The sequence below is a fragment of the Amblyomma americanum genome, chromosome 1 (genome assembly GCF_052857255.1).
Source record: "Amblyomma americanum isolate KBUSLIRL-KWMA chromosome 1, ASM5285725v1, whole genome shotgun sequence".
Taxonomy (NCBI): Eukaryota; Metazoa; Arthropoda; class Arachnida; order Ixodida; family Ixodidae; genus Amblyomma; species Amblyomma americanum.
In genome coordinates this window covers 42,133,346-42,156,179 of record NC_135497.1, presented here as the reverse complement: position 1 = coordinate 42,156,179, position 22,834 = coordinate 42,133,346, and the positions used below count along the sequence as shown (strand labels likewise).

The 22,834-nt window shown below is 44.4% G+C and overlaps 2 protein-coding genes across 2 annotated transcripts in view; one reads left to right on the top strand and one right to left on the bottom strand.

Annotated features, from left to right (window-relative positions):
- The window catches only part of LOC144128218 (uncharacterized), a 29,129-nt gene extending 9,499 nt beyond the window's left edge, over window positions 1-19,630 (bottom strand). Inside the window, exons 1-3 of the mRNA XM_077661485.1 lie at window positions 19,415-19,630; window positions 11,885-12,060; window positions 11,436-11,582 (exon numbers count right to left, since the gene is read on the bottom strand). Of these exons, the coding sequence (XP_077517611.1) occupies window positions 11,436-11,582; window positions 11,885-12,060; window positions 19,415-19,488 (397 nt within the window). The 5' untranslated portion in view covers window positions 19,489-19,630. The remainder of the gene's footprint in view (window positions 1-11,435; window positions 11,583-11,884; window positions 12,061-19,414) is intronic.
- Window positions 19,631-21,625: 1,995 nt separating this feature from the next.
- The window catches only part of LOC144132312 (uncharacterized), a 41,380-nt gene continuing 40,171 nt past the window's right edge, over window positions 21,626-22,834 (top strand). The window contains exon 1 of the mRNA XM_077664634.1: window positions 21,626-21,732. Within this exon, the coding sequence (XP_077520760.1) occupies window positions 21,684-21,732 (49 nt within the window). The 5' untranslated portion in view covers window positions 21,626-21,683. The remainder of the gene's footprint in view (window positions 21,733-22,834) is intronic.

Below are 22,834 nucleotides of genomic sequence, written 5' to 3'. Positions count from 1 at the left end.
AAGGGAAGTGCTAGAGATGCTACAAGCGCAGAGTTTCTCCATATATGAGAAAAAGCTGACATCTACCACGGAAATGCGCAGAAATGCCGGAAACATGAGCTTTTGTATTTGGCTTGGCAATTGTTAGGCATGGATTCAACTACAACATTCACCTTTCCAGCGGCGAAACCTCGAAGAAGTGCTGTCAAAGGTTCCACACGAGCCTGGCGCCTAATTGGCACTGGCATTAAATTGATCGAAGTGAAAAATTGCATGTTTGAAGTAATTTATTCTGCATGCAGCGGTAAGCATTTCGGCAAAGCCTCCACATGTATACCGTATCCGAGGCAGAATACACGTTTTCGGCCGAACACAGCGAAGGCAGATTAGAAGCCTCGTCTTCCAGCATTCTCTACGTGTATGAAGCACTGCTCAAGAAACTTGCGCAGAGAGTAGTGTGAGTTCTCAATGTAGCTATCAGTGCAGAACTCTAAACCGCCATGTATAATATACTGCGAAACATGGCGTCTCCCGTTTGAGCTCAAGTCCTTTGCTTTCGTGTATATTTTTGTCAAGATGTACCCTCAGCATCACGTGCAAACGAAACGAAACTTTGTTCATTCAAAGCAGCTCATAAGAGTAAGATTCTGCTTTTCCTATTTGAAACGCAGTGCTTTAAATTATCCTGTCCGACTCGCCGAGACGGTGCAATATAATCAATGCACGCTGTTTGTTCCTATGCTTGCCGCAGCTCTTTTTGCTGGTTTCATGCATTCGGTGTTTCAAAGCAATCAAGTATCGAATACAATGCTGAAAATACACAAATTTCTTCTCAAATGAATGACAGGCGTTTGAACCAGTGTCCTTGTATTGCAGTCTCTTACAAGATATCTAGTGTTTTCAGTGGCTAGGTGCGAAATAAGAGGAGGCAAGGGGACCACGACACATGTTTCTGCTTAGTCATCAGCATATTCGTGTGCTTATTATATATACGAACGAGCGTTCCTGGGTTTTTTTTTTCTCCACCTTAAGGCGGAGCTTAAATGTCCTCCGATTTAGGGTGTCTTTTAAAGTGTCACTGTGCAGCCCAAACACGAGAGCTACAAAGCGCACCTGATTGCAACGGAGCATGTTCGGTGCCAGGAAAAGGTATTGTAGTTTGGGAGCGTTTGACTCTCACAACGCGATGAAAAGAGGAAGATACAAATATGTCAGCCTGCTTCCGAGCATCACACGTAACATTATCCGACACTTTGTAATCCTAAAATGAATGCGTAAAAATCGTCACAGCTGCACATTTCGTTCCTTTCTTGATCAGCCAGTGCGAACACGACGAAGTGCTCCTTTTTTGCAGGGGTCGGCGCAAAAAGTTTTCATAATATTAAGCTGCTTGAGTTGGGGGAAGCAACCTTGGGTTGATAATGTAGCACTCCCCATAAGTGTTAGTGCATTTTTAGCTTTTTGGATGCTAAAACACAATTCACCAAAATGCTGAATACTTCAGTGAGCCGCGGCTGCCAGAGACAGTCGGCGCGCGGCTGGGTCTCAGCTGCATCTTCCTCAACATAACGTATCTCCGCCTCGCCTCAGCGCATTTCATTTGTTTCTTGGGCTGGTTGGTATAGCATACCGAATGCCGAAACCACAGGTGAGGACAGAGACTAAGGAAGTTGACATGACAAGCGTAATCCGCGGTCAACAGCCCATCTGCGGGGTCGCAGTCAGCATCAACTTGCGCAACCTAGACACCAAAAGCAGAACAAAAGGAGATAAATATCGTGGACATACAACCTACTACGATTTTGAATGTTCCGTTTTTCATTGTGCGCATGGTGGCGTAACGGACCTTTATGCTCGGCACTGCTCCCAAGGGGAAACGATGAGGCATTGTCCGAATACGCCTGGTCCGGGTACTTGGGTAATCTCCATCTCAAAGGGAACTGAAAGGTTACTCAGTGAGGATTTTGAAGTTGTCATGCTGTCGACAATATAAATTACGAATTCCTCTGTTATGAAGTGCGCGAGATGTTTGAAGGTTGCGGTTCACACGGCTGAACCTAGCAGGGTTAATTCACGCCACAAGTTTCCTTCGTTGCTTTGTGTTCAGCACGCCTTTGCTCTCCCGCGCTATACCTCTGGGAACTTTCGTTAAAAGAAGTTTAAGTTCATCGAAGTATCCTACCGCTGCTATTGCTGCACTTGAAGCAGGCAAATTTCACGCACACGCATATACTGACATCTCCCCACTGACATCTGTGGAAGCTATGTACTGGTATTGCAAATGCAGAAAGATATGCGGGAAAAAAATGGCAGGCACCGCTATGGGTCACATTCTATAGGTAATGGCGCATAGGAAGGATGTGGTATCAGTACCGCTGACTGTTATTGCTTATTACAGTTTTGGTCGTCTTTAACAAGAGGAAACCTTCACACGGTTCGTGCACCTTAAAAGACGCCGCTTGGTTCCAGCGATTATCCACACAACTAGCCGCTTGTCTCAGGTCGGGCTGTCAGCTCACTGTATGCTCGTGACGCTGTATGCTGTGTGCCGGCAGATGCATTAGAGCATTCCGGCCATCTTAGGGTAGGTTTCTCACGACAGCTTTGAAGGAAAGAATGAAAGTATTTCCCAACAACAATAGAAAGGTTCGAGAGGACAGCCACAGCCCCGCACGCACTGCTTCTTACAATAACTGCCGTCTGAATAACAGCTAGTACAGTAAAAGCTCGTTAATTCGAACTTCACGGGACCGGGAAAAAAGTTCGAATTATCCGATGATCGAATTATCGAATGGCCTCGAAAAAACTGACAAGAACCATTTGCATTGCGGTACATGTACAGTATTAACTCGCGTAATGAACCCACTCGCATAATGGACCCACCAACCCCCGATTTTTGCCTAAGAATTTGAAAGAAAAAAAAGCGTCATTCGTAAATGCTTCCCTCCGTTTAGCACCCTCATGGTCCACAACGCATTTCTTGGCAGTGCACCAAGATGCTGCACAGCGACCTTTTGATCATAGGGGGGGAGCGAACTTGGCAGAGTTCCAGCGCTTGTCTGGTTGCGCAATTAAGCCTCGTTTTCAGTATGTTCCCCTTATCCTGCCATGGGCGATCTGACCGCGTGGTTCCGTTGGCAACTGATATGGGTGGAAGGATGGAAGACACTCGCCAAGGGGAAAAAATAGTTTTTCGCACGTAATTTGTATACTGCCCTAATTTGTATACTGCCTGTCTGAAGCCATAGCCTTCCATGGGCGTTGGCTGGGGCCGCGCCGACAGTGCTTATCCGTATTTCCAAATTAATAGGGCTCGAATTAATGAGTGTTTACCGTATTTACTGGCGTAATGAAGCCACTCCTTTTCCAGAAAAATTGACATCAGTTTGGGGGAGGGTTCATTATGCGGGAAAAAAAAGTTTCCAACAGATTTTTTTGGAAGGGTCGAGATTGCATATATCTCCGTGCGTCCTTCCGTCATCAACAAACGCACACAGTCCGACATGTTCGTGCCGGTAATGTTTAGCATCGTTCAGTTTGAAGTGCTGTACACCGGCCCTGAAGGTCAGGGCGCGTTTCTTACTGCGGTTAAAAACAGGACAGTGACGAGTGTCTAATGCGAATGGTTTTAGAGTGCACGTTAGCGAGTGCACGTTTGAGTGCACGTTATGTTATCGGTGGCGGCAGGAGCTTGGCGCGCTCGCCCCCCCCCCCCCCCCCCCCCCCCCCCCCCCTTCCTTGCTTCCTGTTAATACGTTGACGAATTCCCTTTGTTTTATGAGCCTTGCTGTCAAGTCGCTGCCAAGCGAAAGGGGTGGCAGCCTTTCTGTGCCTCCGCTGTCTGTACCTTTTCAAGACAGAAATATATTTGATTTGAATTGATTTAATAAATATATTGCCTTTTCGCGATACAAAGGCAGCGCGATGGTACTGACCCGCACAGATCCGCCAATTGGAAATATAAACATTAAATATAAAAAGGCAGTGCCTTTTCCAGAAGTGCTATCGACCAGCTTCGCATCGGTACACATGCCTCAAATGAAGAGTTCTCTGACAATGCGGAGGCCCTTTTCATGCACTAAGGATATGTACATAAAAGCAAGCGCCCATCCCCTTTTATCCACAGTTTAATCTCCCGGTGATTCAGGCAATGTATCGCTGTTTGTTCACCTTTCGCCCAGATGCCCTCGCACAGAAAGGTCCACCGTCCCTGCTGGCATTCAAAGTGTTCATAATCACGCACAATCGAATTAGCTTAGACTTGAAGAGGGAACGAAGCTAGTGAAGAGGAAGTTCACTAACGAGTTAGCAGTAAGAGGGAAAATAGAGGAAATCAGGATTTCGCTGCTGAACCAAGATTCAGCTTTAACTGATGAAGACGATCTTAATGTACATCTAATGAACGATAATTTGACAGCTGTCATTATGGAGTGCGCAGTAGAAGTAGGTGGTAGGACGGTTCGACAGGATGCCGGGAAGCTATCCCAGGAGACAAAACATCTGATTAAGAAATGCCAAATCATGAGGAGGCCTAATCCTACCGACAGAACAGAACAAGCAGAGCTATCGAAGTTAATAAACAACCGCAAAGTAGCCGGCATAACGAAGTTGAATTGGAGACTATCGCGCATTCTCTAAAGAACAGAGGCAGCCTAAAAGCTGTGAAGAGGAAACTAGGCATAGGTAAAAACCAGATGCATGCATTAATAGACAAGGAGGGCAATGACATAAGGAATATGGATAAGATAGTTAAACTAGCCGAAGAGTTCTATGCAAATCTGTACAGTAGTCAATGTAACCAGAACGTTTATGAGAGAGACAGTAACCGGCACCAATGAGTCATCCCACCAGTAACGAAAGAGGAAGTAAACAAAGCCTTAGGAGCAATGGAAAGGGGAAAAGGAGCTGGGAAGAATCAGGTAACAGCAGATCTTTTGAAGGACGGAGGGGAGATCGTACTAGAAAAGCTAGCCACACTGTATACGCAATGCCTTCTGACCTCGACCATAATAGAAGCTTTGAAGAACGCAAACATTATCTTAATTCATAAAAAAAGGAGACGCCAAGGACTTGAAAAATTACAGGCCGATCAGCTTACTCTCCGTTGCCTGCAAGATATTTACTAAGGTAATCGCTAATAGAGCCGGGGCAACATTAGACTTCAATCAACCAAATGATCAGGCAGGCTTTCCTAAAGAATATTCCACAATAGATCATATTCAGGCTACCAATAGGTGATAGAAAAATGCGCAGAATACAACAAAATCCTATATATAGCCTTCATTGATTACGAGCAACTGCTTGACTCAGTGGAAATCTCAGCAGTTATAGAGGCATTGCAGAATCAGGGTGTAAAAGAGCTTTTTATCAAAATACTGGAATCTATATATAGCAAAATGGCATTCCTCTGGGACAGTTGGTATGAATCCATCTTTGGGCCAGTGTGAACTTTGGGACGCACCAACGTAGACAGACACATTGAAAGAGGGAACACCGTAGCTACCATTGTCCTCCATAAAGCCAGCAAGAAAATGCCAATAAGGAAGGAAGACATGATCTCGCCACAGTATTCCCTGCCTGTTTGCAGGAGGTATTCCAAGGCAGGAATTGAGAATCATCAGAGCAGAGCTGGCAGCCGTCTGTGCGACTGCTAACCATATTGCTGTACTCATGCAGGCATTTTGACATGGTTCCATCAACCGGCACAGGACCACCTTACCCAACGCAGCACCAACGCTGGATTCCAGAACGTGGCTGCAGAGTGATCTGTGCAAGCAATCAACCAGGAATTTCGCGCCTGCACTGAAGGCTTACAACGACCCTCCAGCAACCCGATAAAAGCAGCCAGCAACAACCACGGACACATCAGAGCAGTTCTGGCAGCCGTCTATGCGACTGCTAACCGTATTGCTGTACTCATACAGGCATTTTGACACAGTTCCATCGAACGGCGCACGACTATCTTACCCAATGCAGCACCAACGCTGCATTCAGGAATGTGGCTGTGGAGTGATCTGTATGCAAGCAATCAACCAGGAATTTCGCGCCTGCGCGGAAGGCTTACGACGCCCCTCCAGCAACCCGATAAAAGAAGCCAGCGACAACCACGGACACATCAGAGCAGTTCTGGCAGCTGTCTATGCGACTGCTAACCGTATTGCTGTACTCATGGGGGTGGGCACACACACGTTCGTGTGAAAGTTTATTTCATTGCATTTTGCGGTTGCTGCACTGCTCTGGTACCTCTTTCTTGTTGTCTGTGACGCGTTGGTCGAAAACTTGTTAAAATGGGGGACGATGAGGCTACGCAACTTGACAACTTTGTCAAGACACTCGCAGACGAGGCTCCCAAAAGCATAAAAGAAGTTACTAAGCTTCTAATGGAAATGACTTCTAAATTTATGGAGGCCGTGAGTAAAATCAAGGTCACAGCAAACAAGTTGAGCTCATCTAGCGATGCTGTACAGAGACTGAAATAGCAGCAGTGAAGGAACCAATGGGTTTCATGAACACTGCCTTTGAGGACTTCAGAACAGAAGCTAAAACTATGAGGCTTGAACTCACAGAAGTAAAGAATAATCAGGAAATTCAGCAAGTAAACAAGAAGCTGACTAACGAAGTGAAAGAGCTAAGGGCACAATTGGTTGAACTGAAGCAATACAGCAGAAGGAATAACATCGAATTGAAAGGAATCCCTGAAACTGATAATGAGAACCTTGGTAGCATGATGACACAGGTATCTTCCTACATACAGGTTGAGCTTTCTCCTGAGAAAATTGACGTGATACACAGTGTTCCAACGAAGTTGAAGGGACCTTCCAATGTAATTGTTAAGTTTAAGTCAAAGTCCCCACGTGACAAACTTGCAAGCTGTGAAAAAGAACAGCCTAAATACTTCCGTGCTTGGCTTCCCAGAGAACGATCCCGTTTTTGTCAACAAACATTTGTGTCTGGAAAAAAAGGTTTTACTCAGCAAAGCTATTGGAGTAAAGCGTGACAGAGGCTGGAAGTTCGTATGGGCGTCTGAAGGCAAAATCTTGGTGAGAAAAACGGAAAGCTCGAAAGTAATGCACATAACTTGTGAAGATGACCTGGAAAAAATTGCCTTATTACCAATGCCTTGTGTTTTTGTACCTGTTTGCTCTTACAATGCCTTTGGCCATAGAAGATGATGACCTGTTAAGCAGAGACAAAAATACGTCAATATTTTACTCTAATATCTGCAGTGTAAGGAAGAACCCGAACCTTCTAGTGGCTTCTTTGACAAGATATTCCCAATCTTTTGATATTGTAGCACTTACAGAAACCTGGCTGCAAAAAAGATGAGAACGTTATGCTTCCCAGCTATGTTATGCTATCTGATCCGAGAGAGTCAAGAAACCGTGGTGGTGGTGTTGGCTTTTTCTAAAAAATAGTTTGCCTTTCTCGTTTTTGGCACCAGTCACCCTCAGTAATACAGACATAGAAACACTGTTCATAAAACTGCCCTGGTCATTCACTGTTGGAGTTACTTATTGTCCACCAAATTCACGCCTTTCGCCCTTTCTTGATAAACTTGAAGGAATTTTTGAAACAATTGCTACACACTTAGAACACATAAATATTGTTGGCGATTTCAATATTGATACAAGTACTGAATGCCACAAGGATTACGTGAACCTGTTAACATCGTACAATTTCTGAAACATGATTAACACACCCACGCGTGTAACTACCTACTCTTCATCTATTATTGATCATGCTTTAACAAATATACCGAATGGGAGACGCGCTGGGGTTTTTTTACAGCGAACTCATCTCCGATCACCTCCCACTTTTTGTTGCTGTTGACATTGATATACAACCAGAGCGTGAGAGCAAGAAGTACCTATCTAAAATAGATTACGCCCTTCTGCGTGAAAATTTACTGGCCGTCGACCCCAGTGTAATGTAGCATGACGACGTCGATACAGAGTTTAATAACCTAATAGACACGCTTTCGTGAATGGTTACTAACTGCAGCAGAAATATTAGTGTTCGCTCTTATGAAGCACCACTATGCCCTTGGATGACTGAGCCAATCCTCGCCGTTTTAAAAGAAAAAGATTCATGGTACCGCAAATGGAAGCCCCCCCCCCCCCAACACAAAGATAATGTTTACTATCTAAACCAATTTAAGAGCCTGTGCAACAGATCCGTGTCAATGATGAGGGCCCGAAAAAAGAATATTACACGCGTCTCGTTGAACAGGCTTCCGGCAATTTGCATCAAGTCTGGAAAATAATAAATGAAGTCGCTGGCAAAGCCAGTTTGCGCCGTGCTCTCCAGGAGAGAATAGATGGCAATACTACAGAAAGATTTAATTCCTTTTTCACCAATATCGGCCCGTCCTTAGCTGCTCAACTCAATGAATCACAACAACAAAATGCTGCATCCAATCCAGCTCTCAATACTTTTGGAATGTTTGAAATAGAACCCGAAAAAATTACATCCATTATTCTCAGCTTAACAGGCAATAAATCTGCTGAACTGGATAGAATTTACCCACGTATACTTAAGGAAAATAGTGATATCTCGGTACCCATCTTATGCAAACATTTTATTCATTGATTAAAATGTGCAAAGTACCCATCCGCACTAAAGATTGCCAAAGTTGTCCCACTATAGAAAGATGGAGACCAATCCAATCAGTCAAGCTACAGACCCATTTCTGTCCTAAGTGCTATTAATAATATTTACGAAAACATTCTAGACAACAATATTTGCAAATTCTTAGAAAAGCATAACTTATTCTGTTAACAGCAACATGGATTTCGAAAACATCATTCAACGGCATCTGCTGTCCTAAGCTTGACTCAATTAACACAGCATTACATGAACACAGCATTACATGAAAACAAACTGGCCGCCATTGTATTTGTTGATTTAAAGAAAGCATTTGATACTGTGAATCACAGTATTATGGTCCACAAATTAAACCATTATGGATTCCGCGGCGAAGTCTACAGCTTACTTTCTAGTTACATCGAAAACCATCAACAAGCTGTAGTTATGAATAACATTACATCACTTCAATATTTACAAACCGGGGTTCCTCAAGGATTCGTTTTAGAGCCCATGTTGTTTTTGTTATACTTGTATGATTTGCCGAAGGCCCTAAGTTGCTCTGATACTTTAATGTATGCAGATGTCACTGCGATCATAGTTACAGCTGACAACCATGAGGATTTATAAGCAAAAACAAATGCAGAACTGAAAAAAGTTTCAAGGTGGTTTTTAATAACAAGCTAACAATTAATTCAAGCAAAACCAAATATATAGAATTTAGCTCATGAGCAAAAGTCATTGGCAGCAACCAAATTAACATTTTCATTAACGACCACTCACTTGAATGAACACACTCACTTAAGTATCTTGGTGTCATTCTAGATGAACATCTTCACTGGAAAAATCAGGTTAGCGCCGTCTGTTCTAAGTTGGCTTCTGGCTGTTATGCCTTATTACAGGCCCGCGATCGTTTTTGATACACATACACTGCAAACTCTTTATTTTGCCCTTATTAACAGTCATTTAATATACAGTTTAGAATCATGGAGGTTGACATACAACACTTACCTTGATCCTATCCAGCGATTACAAAAACGGGCTATCCGAATTACAACACAAAGCAAGTATACCGAGCCAAGTACACCACTTTTCAGTTAATCAATATCCTTCCTTTTGACCTCTTGCGGACTTCAAAGATTGCGGTGTGTAAACAACATAGTAAAATATAATCAACCTTTCAATGCCTCCCTGTTGCGATCGCTCTCCTTCTCGACTGACAAGATACCTCACACATAGTAACCCCTGTTGCGATCGCTCTCCTTCTCGACTGACAAGATACCTCACACATAGTAACCCCTGTTGCGATCGCTCTCCTTCTCGACTGACAAGATACCTCACACATAGTAACCCCTGTTGCGATCGCTCTCCTTCTCGACTGACAAGATACCTCACACATAGTAACCCCTGTTGCGATCGCTCTCCTTCTCGACTGACAAGATACCTCACACATAATAACCCCTGTTGCGATCGCTCTCCTTCTCGACTGACAAGATACCTCACACATAGTAACTTTAATCTGCCACCGAATAATAACATCTACAGCAAAAGGTTGGTGCAGTTTTCAGGAGCTAAGGTTTGGGATCCTTTACCCCCAGAAATAAAACAGTCCCATGAAACAAATAAAACATTAGGAACATAATTTATGAGCCTTATTTGACCTCTGTAGTAGTCGTTTTCGGTTTGTATTTCCACTACAGTGTTGTTCTTGATAGATCTTTACTCATTCTGCTGTAAAATGCACATTATTTTGTTTTCTACTCATTGTATGTAGTATTTTGGTCTTTCGCCATTGATTTTGTGCTTTTCATTTTACACAAGTGCTGTGTCATTGCCATTATGTATTTTTTTCAGAACCCCACGCTAGCCTCTGGCTATGGGTTCCGACAGTGTTTTGATAATTTGTATGGCAAGATTATGAATAAATGAAAATGAATGAATGAATGAATGAATGAACTGTTGGGGACAAGAGTTCATGGAGAATACCTAAATAATCTGCGATTTGCTGATGACCTTGCCTAGCCAATCACTCTGGAGCTGAACTGCAAATCATGACCAATGAGTTTGACGGGCTGAGCAGAACGGCGGGTCGAAAAATTAACATGCAGAAAACCAAAGTAATGTTCAAAAGCCTAACAGTCTAGCAGGAGAACAGCAGTTCACAATTGGCAGCGAGGTGCTGGAAGTGGTAAAAGAATACGTCCACATAGGACAGGTAGTGACAGCTGATCCAGATCACGTGAGGGGAATAACTAGAAGGATACGAATGGGGTGGAGCGCATATGGCAGGTTCTCTCATACTGTGAATGGCAGTTTACCAATATCCCTGAAGAGAAAAGTGCACAACAGCTGTATCTAAGCAGTACTCATCTACGGGACAGACACGTGGAGGCTAACGAAAAGGGTTCAGCTTAAGTTAACGACAACGCAGCAAGCCATGGAAATAAAAATGATAAGTGTAACGTTAAGAGACCAAAAGTGGGCAGAGTGGGTGAGGGAACAAACGCGCATTAATGACATCCTAGTCGAAGTCAAGAGGAAGAAATGGGCTTGGGCAGGGCATGTAATGCGAAGGCAAGGTAACTGCCGGTCCTTAAGGGTAACGGAGTTGATTCCAAGAGAAGGCAAGCATAGTAGTGGGCGGCAGAAGGTTATGTGGACGGGTGAGATTTAAAAGCTTGCAGGCATAGGGTAAGCGCAGCTGGCAAAGGATAGGGTTAATTGGAGAAACATGGCAGAAGCCTCTGCCCTGCAGCGGGTGTAGTCATGCTGCTGCTGATGATGATGATGAATCAGGCATGTTCGTAGCTTGCACACGCTATCAACTGATTACAAACTACCAGCTAAGGAGTGCAGGATTAGCTTCTCTTCACCTTCTTTTGGTGGTAGATGTCTCCATTGAAGAGCAAGGCCACGATGTTTTGTCGGCGCTTGCTGGGCGAGTAGTTCACGTTGTTCATCCAGTGGTTGTGCTCTTGTGGGCGGCCGTCTACCACGAAGAACTCTCCTCATCGGCGCACCTGCGCAACGCAATGGTTCAACCATCTAAACGCTGACGCCAAATTTTTTCACCACTGTACTCACGTGAAACAAGACACAAAAGAATGTGGCGTTAATTTTAAGTGTCCAAAAACGGGCCAGTATCTTGTGTTCTAATCTGACAGTTCTGTCACATGGGCATTTCGAAGGCATTCGAAGCGACCAGTCCATCCACTGTAAGGCCAGTGAGCGCTGTTACACGAACGGTTTCTGTGGCCATCGAGACACCGTTAGCGTACCGTGTACCCTGTTAATGTTACCAAAGTACCAGAAGCCCACCCACCGCATGAGAGCATGCGCTGATTGGCCCAGATGCTGCAGGACCGCGCATAGCCTGCCGGGTACCTGGCGCCATCTGGCACCGTCAGGAAGATTTCACATGTGCATTGGCTGCTTGTGGGCTCCCGGTAGCATTTCTTTTTCAGCGCAAACCCAGCCAGGGCACTGCTCATTGGCTCTCTGTAATGTACACGTCACTTCTGCTGCAATTTGTAAGTAAGCATTAAAGTAAATGCTTGCTATAAGAAACTTTCTTCAGAGACATTTTACATGCACAAAAAATTGTAATAAATGTATAAACCTAGGCTGATACGCTGAGTTTGGTCACATGACTAGTTAGATGGAAAGGTTAGATGGATTTGACGTGTGAGCAGGCGCGAGTGCCCACAAAGGAAGGGAGACGGAAAAGTCGCGAGGGCCACAACACAGCTTGGACAAACAGTGCAGCGGCAGAAAACCAACAGCAAGACCGTAGAAAAATGAAACAGGTGGAACCACGGCGTCGTTCGCTTTAGCGGAGGGCGACATCATAGTGGCGGAAAAGCGCAGAACCGCAGGGGCCGCACCAAAATGATGAGGCCGAAACCTAGCCACTTTTTCCTTCAGCGGCCAGTGGTAGGCACTGTAGGAAAACGTGCGTTGAGTAAAGAAAACGTTTCACATTATACACATGCGAGATACCTTCGCTGCCAGGCAATGCAGCGGGCGCAACTAAGGCATCGTTTGGTTCAGCGGCCAGCATGAAAACGATTGACATGTGTGTCAGACAGCTACCGACTCCCTCGTTTCATGAAGGTAAGTTAGCCGTGATTGTCCTTGGTTTTTCTCAATTCCGAAAATACACAAGTTAGATGACAAATGGCTCTTATTCACAGCATATCAGAAGAGGTATTCAGACTGTTGTATTCGGACGCAGGGCTGAGTAGTGCATAACACAAATCAAGGATGCTATGGGGCATGCGTATTCTGACATTTTAATTTGTTAGCTACTTTTCTGTGTGTGCTGAAAAATTTTGTAGCTTTTTTCAACCTTACTGAAGAGAATAACCCAACTAAAATCTTACTGCTCAGAAAACAGTAATGTTACTGAACTGCAACATCCTTCACATGCCCTCATATAAAAACGATACTGCACTGCACAAGTGAAACTATGAAAAACTCATTCATAAAATTGTTGCTGCTTTTTATTTTCAGCAATAAAATTGCACCTCTCATCCATTCTGGTGTTAATTTTTGGAAGTGGAAATTCAAGAATGCGCAGAATTAGTACATGATGTATAAAGAGAGAACAAGAAGCAGGAATAAAAGAGGGCGAAGAATGAGTTGCAAACATGGCTTGCTGAGATTCAATACAAGTGTTGGGGACACATTGCCATTGCCAACAGTTAGTACTTACTATCTGCCAGGAGCACAATGTAACGATGTTCGGAACAGCGGCTACGTAAAGACAAGTTTTTGCGGGTAGCCAGTAGTTAAGGATACTTAATACAACCCAACCGACCGCTTGGCATTTGCACCCAATTAGAACACTGCAAGCTGTTCTACTGGGACACTGTGGATGCATTAAAAAAATGATATACAGATATGTGCTTGAGGAACAGAAAAAAAACTGCTTCAAGGCTTTTCATTAGCAAGAACCGCAGCCACAAGCTTCAGTTATGAGTGGTTTACCGTTTCCTCTCGTCATCTGCGGCATGCTGAAAGGTAGAGTGCCAGCACACATTTCAGATGCAGCTCATGCTCCCAGTGTCTAGGTGGTCTCACGCCAAGTGGTTATTTCTTGAATCCTTTTTTTTGATAATGCTCTTGTGAACACGCTCTTATTCCTTCCGCATTAGACCCCTTGGTCATGGTATGTGCATGCAACTTGTTTAGTGTGGGCTTTTGTTACTGCCATGAGGTAGTGTACTGCTGTGTAGAGCCGTCCCATGCAAGGCGCAAGGCATATGAAATGAATGCATGCAGAAAGGTTTTTTTTATGATAGATGCTTCCACATTTTATGGTAGCTCTTGTATGGTTCTTCTAAGCATTTAGAGGTTGCACTCCTCAATTTAAACCGCAAATAGAAGCAATAATAGTATACTAAACTAATTTTGTGAAATTCAGTTCAACCAAGAAAATTCAGCGTTTTAGAGGTGTACTTCATAGCCTGCTGGCTACTGCACACGAGCTTCACTCAGCAAAGTGCTGCAGCCAGGAGAGCAGTGGCATCGTCAGACTAAGTAGTGCTGTTGTACATTTTTGGGCAATACTCCATGACCTTGTAGACATCGTGGTGCAGACTTGGGCTCCAAATCCTTGTCAAGCTTAGTCTACTAATATAGCATAGTTTGCAACGGCTGTTACTTTGCCAGAGACAGTTTTTAATTGCATGTAAGAACAGTGGCAATGTTTGCAACCATATCAACCCTTATTAAGAAGTGTCCTGGCTTCCGCGGTGGTCATGATGTAGACCATTTGATGTATGGCCCTCTGTCTTCTGGACATCAGCTAAGGTAACATTTTGCTGTTTTTAAGGAACGCTTGCTGCTTTCAGAGCTGCTTAAGTTAGTGCAGCAGCAAGTTGAAAGCAGGAAATAAGGATGAATTTATCACAACCAAATAAAGTGATTCAGGCATGAAGGTGATTGGACAGAAAGGACTCGTTCCACTTGCCTAAGCATGTAAAGTGTATATGCCCATGGTTAGCCTGTTGCTTTTTATGTATTTCTTTTTGCTTATTTGATTTTTGCACTGCTCGGCTTTTTATGGATGAACTTCAATTTCTGCTTTTGTCTCGTGGCCCAACCACTCAGATTCCATGCTATAACATTTTCCATTGGCTGTACCATTTCATTCTGTGGTCTAAATACGGTCAGGTAATCCTATGAGACATCAAACAGCCTAAATATTTAACACTTTTTAAATTCCACGGTTATTTTAAAAATAGGGGTTGGACTTTTTGGTTTAAGCTAGAAAAAAATACAAAATGCCAAATTCAATTTAAGATGGCTCAATAAACATGCGTTACGATTTCGGACATAACCGCACAATGCCTTAGGTGGTCAACCAGCTAGGTGTTGCTACAAATTGGAGGAGCTTCTCACCGAGTCAGGTGTGCTGCCATATTCTTTATTACTCTTATTTGCTCGCAAATAAAGTTTACACGCTACATAGCCTACAGTGGGAATGGAAAGCAGTTTTTAATTGGGATAATGAATGAAATGTGCACCATAGCATACTATGGCATCGCTGATACCCCCCTACCACCTAGCAGTAGCAGTGGTTTATTATTAAAAAAAATACAAAAAGGCAGGAAAAGATATCAGCCATGGTAATTGCTACCTGATACGCTGAGCACCCAAGCCGCAGTGGAAATTAGATGTGCAGGGAGAGGATAGCAAGGAGAAGTACAGAGGGAGCAATAGCTAGAAAGGAGACGGAGGAGTTTGTTTATACACTACACACATTTACAATATACAACAAAAAATGAACAAGTTTGCACGGGAGTGTCCAGGCCCTGTCGGAATTACAACTGCATGCGTGCGACAACTGCTCATAGCCGGCCAACTCTGGGGAGCGCTATTTATGTCTGTGAGTGCAGTGTTGGTCTATGCAACGATATATGTGATAAATGAGTGCACACAGCAACTATTTGAGCAAACTAATTTTCAAGTTTCACCTGCAGTAGCATGTGAAACTAACAAAATTTGCCTGCAAAGAGTGAACGTGTTGCGTCTATGCATTTTTCAGTTATAGACTGCACACTCGAATCTCCGCATTGCAGATGTGAACTTTATGCTCAAACATCATATAAGCCATTCGCATGCACCCAGTCTTGACACAGATGGCGGTGAGAACTGCAGGCCCCGCTTTGTCTACAAGTTTTCTTTGAAGCCGTTACGCATGGATGTAGTGCTTTTTTCAGCTTTTTGCAGCTGGCAAATAGGTTCCATTGCTTTGCAGTGCAGTGGCAATAGAGTTGTCTGCACATACTATGCTAAGATACACGAGAGCATTCTGTTCCAAAGAGATTATCCAGTTCAATATATTGAACTGATATTGACATTTTTCAACCAGGTACAGGTCCAGTCCGTAGTCATTACCATCTGTGTCGGAACTGTTCTAGACAGTTTAAGCAAATGCTATCAGCTAGTGATGCACCCACTGGTGAAAGAGCCGATGAAAGTATCCCCGAGGAGGAAGAGTTAGGTGACCCTTCTGATGCTTCACAGCCGACAGATCTGTGACGTGGGAAATGTTCTGTGAACAGAAAGCTTAGGATGGTGGATAATAATTCCCAACAAAAAAGAATTTAAATTATCTCACTGCTGGCAGTGATGTTTGCAATGTGTCCGAGCACACAGATGTACGGATTGCACAGAGTGGCCAACTTGAATCAGGATTACAATTCTGCGCAGTCCTTTCAGCAACGTCTCTCCCTTTTAACTCTGTTGCCAGTGCTACCCAAGCTTTGAAAAGTCCAGGCTGTCCTTCCTAATCAGATGAAGTATGTAATTTATAAATCTCAAAAGTTGGTGCGACGAGCACCATGTATGGTCACCCATGAACCCATATTAAGGTCCATATTAAGCCCAGATGATCTACAAACAGCTCTGGGCTACTATACCAAAGATGAGTACGGCTGCTGTATACAGAATTTGAACAAAAAGATGTTATGCACATCCACAGAAGTGAGGTTTATTGATGCGTTCAGTGAGAGAACCATATCATTAATTCAAAGCATAATCCCGACATTACCAAGGGGGTTTTGAAGTTTGAGTCTCTTCGTAGGAGGTGGGTTTTGCTTGCACCTCAGCAAGAAGCATGTTTGTGCCTTTAATGCACCAATGCTATGTTGCATCATTCCACACTGCATAGTTTAAGAGGGGATGCCTGCACACAGGGACAGGGTTAATCGGAAAGATAGAGGAGAGTCCTTTGCCCTGCAATGGGTCCAGTAAGGCTGATGATGGTGATGCCTACATACTTGATGGCATTAAAATATGTCCATGCAGCTCCCCACCAGAGAGATTCTGGTTGGGTGACGGCAACTTGTGCCCAAAGAAATACGGTTTATCGTCACAACCTTGGGAGCATCGAAAAAAATTGAGGTCATGTATGCGGTATGAGAAGATGAAGACTGTCAAAAAGGTTGCACAGTCGGCTGCCTTTGTGCAAGACCTGTGCAGGTTGACCACCTATTCAATTTCCCACAAATATATCTCCAAGGTCGAAGCTTGTGCTATGCATGACGCAAAACAATGCGAAAAGCAAGCCTCGTGTTGCACTTTGGCTTTCCAGAATGCTGGACTGCAATAATTCACAATGAGGTACAACCGTATCACTGGCTCAAAAAGCAGGTGTCTATATCCACCTGTGTTTTCACTGCAAAAAAATTCAATGCAAATTTTTGCTGTCATCAGAGATAGCACGACCCATGATGCACTACATGCATCCTTCGCATAGGCAAGATTCATGACCAAACCAAGAGCTTCCTCTCCAAAATCACGTTGCGTGTAAGTGGCAGGGCCCACAAGTAATTTGAAGAATAGCTATAAACTGTACGCACTGTGCACAAGAATTGCGCATGCACACCATAGCTGCTCTCTGCTACAGCACATGAGAAAAACTCCTGGAACAGTACAGAGGGATTCGTAAAACACCACGCATCCCTTAAGAACCTGGGTGTAGACATCACGACTAAGACATTGTCAGCATCTGAAGTTTTATTTACTTTACTCGTTTCACATTGCTGCAGGCCTTAAATTATTTAGACCCACGCAGGAGTGGGAAGAGAAAATACATTTCAAACAAGAAATGGTTTTGAATCTATCTCTCGAGGAAGGCTAAAAAACATAGAAGTGGTCCCACACCTGCAAATAATATTCAAAACTTGCAGGAGAAAAAAAGAACGGAAAGACTTGCAAACGGTAACAGGAGCACTCATGGAATGTGTAGCTGCGTGCATAAGGTATGACAGATGCCAATAAAGTTTTGACTCTAGCCTAAATGTATGCGACCACACTGAAAGAAATGAAACCATATTAAATTACTTTCAAGCATACCTGCCTATGCAGCAAGAGAAAATGCAACAAATCTTTGTCAGTTAATGTCACACGACACGTGTTAACTGTCAGCTATGAAAAAGAGAAGAAAATCAAAATTTCGAAAGTGCTCATGCATACAAATCAGGTGCAATTATTACACCAGTTGTTTGAAAGGATAAATCACTCATGTGAAGGTTTGTGTCTTCTACTGGAGTCTTATGTGCACGGTTTCGTTTTCTGTCATATTTTTTTTGGAGGTCATAACTCTGGATTTGTATTCAGAAAAATATTTCACATTTGGACTGTCCACCAAGGTTACAGGAAATGTCATTTGACACTCAGGAAACATTTGAGCAGCGGATGGCATATTCACTGCTTTCAAATTTTCATTTTGCAGAAATTTCCCATGCTTCAGAAGTGGGAGCTGTGAGCTTCCATGTCACTTCATGACAATAACGTGACATGTTATGCATTATTCTCCACCTCCTGGAGACCCGTTCGAGTAACCTGAACAAAAATTATGGATGTGCTTTTTCGTTGATTTTTGAAAAATACAACTATATTTAAAAATGGCAGATTTAGTGCCATATTCCTTGTGTTTTCGTTCATGTAACCATGAAAGCCTGTATGCTCTTTTTGACTCAGACGTGTATATATTCTGCAAATGGTAAAGGTGCGCCTTGCAGTCACAGGGAATATTCTTTCCACACATATTCAAATTCTTCATGTTGAACAATGGTACAAAGCGGCCCATTCTACGTTATCCTGGCTCCTTCTGTCGTAAACGCACCTTCCTCATGTACTTTCAGACGTGAGCAGGCTGGTCCAGTTTGTTCGAGATGTGGAAGGCAGTGCAAAAGCTGAAAAATTTTAAAGCAAGTAGCAGTTTCCAGAGGAAATAATTGCGGTCAAGCGCAGCAGCACAGGTACTCGAATTGTAAAACACAAGCGAAGTGCCCTCCACAGAGCAGCTGCGCCAAGATTGCATGTTATGTACCGCGGCACCCCGCTTTAGCGTAGCACAGACGCATGCTCACCTCTGTACTTAGTCATGAGTCATGACGCGTACGTTGCAAACGCTTCCTTCAGTCCCTAATAAATTAGCCTCTCGAACCGCTTCGCAGATACCTACATGCGTTTACTGCTGTATGCACCCTGTGAAAATGCTCCGAAGGCAGGCGCTGCACTACACAGACAATGCACTGAATGCAAGACACTAAAACACGCTTAAAGTCTAGGGTTCGACGGAATCCCGTCTGGCGGGGAAAATTCATACTGATGAAGAAAACATACACTCGCCAAGGTTCAAAGAAAATAAGAAGGAATTGACGTTTCGGCGCCCGTACGGGTGCCTTGATCACAAAGAAGCGAAGGACGGGCCCGTCCTTCGCTTCTTTGTGATCAAGGCACCCGTACGGGCGCCAAAACGTCAATTCCTTCTTATTTTCTTTGAACCTTGGCGAGTGTATGTTTTCTTCATCAAAACACGCTTATCTACGGTCACCTGTAAAGAAAATGTTGCATCGGGAATTCGGCAGCGTTCTGTGCAGAAACAGCATCCACGCAAACCATTACCATCCTCCAGGAATCGCCGAAACACTGCAGGCCGCAAACGCTGCCGTCAATAATCAGAATCTCTATGGCTGCCGTGGAAGTCGCCCTGTTGGATTGAGGCGATTGAGGTGGGATTCTGTTGGATGAAATTTTCAGATGCTTTGCTTACGCACGACCCTCACACAAGAACAGGAGCTCACGAAATCATATCGGTAGTTTATGTAGTCTAACTTTTTGTATTAAACTTTACTCTTGTTGTCTTGCTATGTTATTGGATACATTGTTTCAGCATATCATCATCGCCATGTGTATGCCGTCTGCTCGATGTGGTCAATATATAGTGTGCGCTGCTCTTCAGTGAATTCGTGCTGTTAAAATAAGAACGTTAGTGAACGTTCTTCACTGCATTCTTATCTTCAGCTAGGTAGCGAGACCTCGCGCACACCATCGCGGCAGTCTCTATCCAATGCCGCCTGAAGAACATGCCTGAAGCGTCAGGGGTTTATCTGCCCGCCGTAGAGCGCGCGTCCGCCGTATGGCGGAGCTGTCAAACGACCCTCTAGCAGACGACACACAGGCAGCACAGAATTTTGTTGTGACTGCCGTTGCAGCAAAAAGTAGGGCTTGTGGTGCGCTCTGTCTGATATTGTTTGTGAAATGTGTCTAGTGTTACCGTTTGACAAGTGACGCGTCGATGACAGCAGTTTCTGGAGGGAGTAGCGAGCGAAAATGCATTGCTGTTCCATTCCGTTTTTCATGTCCAGTCAGCGAAACCAGAAGCCCTGAGTTTCGTTCCATGAAATTCCTGCTGACGTAGAAGCCCGGGAAAGACGGCACAATGTAATTCGAAGAAGGAACTGGCAGCCAAGCACAACATCAAATTATTCTGCAGTTTGTAGCTTGCATTTCCAGCCAAGGAAATGCTACTGTAGACAGTTTGACTGCCCGCCAAGTCAGGGGTGGACTCTTTTACTTGACGTCAGATGCTCCGAAGAGTGTTACAAGGTTTCAAGAAGTCCGTCGATATCATGCTCAAAGACCGGACGCATCTTCAAAGGCCACTGGACACATGCTTGCTCTACAAATAGTGTGAGTAAAATCGCGATGTATGCCTATCCTGACGTGTGAGAACGGGGAAAGCGGCCACAGGGAAGCACTACTGCATATTAATGCAAGAAGTTAATTAAACCGCTGCTAACAAACCTTGCAAGCATCTGACATATAGCAACGTTTTAATTAACTTCTTGCAGATAATATGCAGTAATGCTTCCCTGTGGCCGCTATCCTTCAGACAAGAACGCAGTTGCGAAGGTGTACAACAAGAAATCTCTTTCCCGAAAATTCTTGAAACTACAGTAAGAAACGATTTCCGCCGCCTTCATCGCACCGACGCATGCCATTTTTCTTTGTAAGGGCGCATGTATCTGTGCCTTCAAGCGCAGTCTTTTTTTTAATTTTTTTAACATTCACAAGTCGCTCGCCATGTCTGATACTCTGGGCCCCTTGTTCCAGTTGTCATTTCATCAACGCACGTTCTTGTCATTTGGAGAAATCCGGCCAGTCAGGCCACCTGTGTTACTCCCAAAGTCATTGTGCGCGTGTGCATCACACAGGAACCTATATAGCTGTGTTTCTTGCGGAAAGAGTAGAGAAGAGGGGCATGGGTTTATTTGAAATTTTCAACGTTATTCAAGGGGGTACCGTTCGGTGAAAGCTCGTCGGAAAAAATGACCAGAAACATCGCAGGCTGAGCCTTCAAAGATCTGTTTCACCCGATCGAAACATCTCTCGCAATGCTCTGCAGGAAGATTGTAACAGACGCGCACTTCGCAAGGTTCTAAGAACATTAGATACGAGGGGTGTGCCCCCTGCGGGCCAATGACTCCCCAGGCAGGTTACCGCGACGTCTCCGGCTTCCATCCATTGTGCGCCATGCACCCAGACAACCACTGATATTCAGACGATGTCCACAAATGACCATAATATCTAATATCATTTGCGGATATCGTTTTTTTATGCGTTCTTGTAGGCACTTTGAAGCGCCGGCACGCGCATGACGTATCCAAGCGCAGCCAATCACGACGGAACACGCGTCGCATATGAGCCAATCGTAGAGCGGATAAGGTCGCTATAAAAGAGCAACAGCGCAGCCATTCTCCCATTCTCCGCTGGCTCGGCGTGCAGTGTACTCTGTTGTGAGTGCCAGCTGGGTGTGAAAAATGCACAAAAAATACAAGAACAAAGGCGACTCAGCTGGGAGGCGTCCAGGTGCGTAGCGAATTTCCTTTCTGTTGTGTGGCCTTCGCCCAGACCAGTTTGGGCGCTCTCTTTGTTCGTCTGACATCACTTGGTGGCTGCTTTAGGCCTAACCTAGTAGGCTATGATTATTGTGTTCTAAAGCATTATATTTTTGCGAGAAGGCTGCAATAAATACATGAGCTTGGGTAGCCGGTTTGCTTCTCTATTATGCACCGTCGTTTTTATGTGAGCGTGAGTGACCGTGACTTGAAAGAAAAAAAAAACCTGGTTTGGTTGAGCCGAAGCGACCTCGACAGCCTTTAAATAGCGTTAAGGTTGGTTCACGTGCAAGCGACTGAGGGAATATAGCCATCGAGCGGCGCGTTGCAGCGAAAAATTTGCAATTTTTTGGAACCTCTTCACTTTGGCGGCTTGACCCGCCGCCACGGCTCGAAACGGCTTTGTGCGCCGCGGCGGCAGTAATCGCTAGTGTTTTCGCTTGTATGTAAAGTGGCCTTTGGACTTCGTACGTCGCTCGAGCTTTGGGCTCGCGCGACCCTTTGCGCGTCTCCAGTCCTCGTGCTTCGTAGTGTCGCCATATGCAACGCTGGTAATGGGCGCTCTGCTTTGGGCTCTAAAAAGCCTTGCCTTGTTTGTACAAAGCGCGCACGCTTGGTGAAATGGCGAAGCTTTCAGCTTGCGCAAGCTTCTGGACAATGCACTCTTTCGATATCATTAATATTCGTGTCTCTTTTGTTAGTACCACCAGCGTTTTGCATTGATGCTGCAGAATCGGGAATATATGATCTAGCGGTAGTATTGCTATACGACTGAATGTATGCGAAATGGACACAATTACTGAATTCCAGGGATGCTGTGAACGTCAGCGCTAACAGGTTACGTGAAATACCTAACCGAAACGAATAATGCAATACAAAGGATCGCTTCGCTTCACGTCATGTTCTTTTTTTTTCTGAGAGGACCATTAAAAGGGGGTCCAGACGATCCGCGCATTTGTGAGCGGCGGCACATTCCTGCCGTGAATGCCTTGCCAAACTTTCGCCCTGCGCATCCGCGCTGTGCGTCTCGCCGCTCCTCGAGCACGCGCTTCTGCACGCGTCTCCCGTGCGCC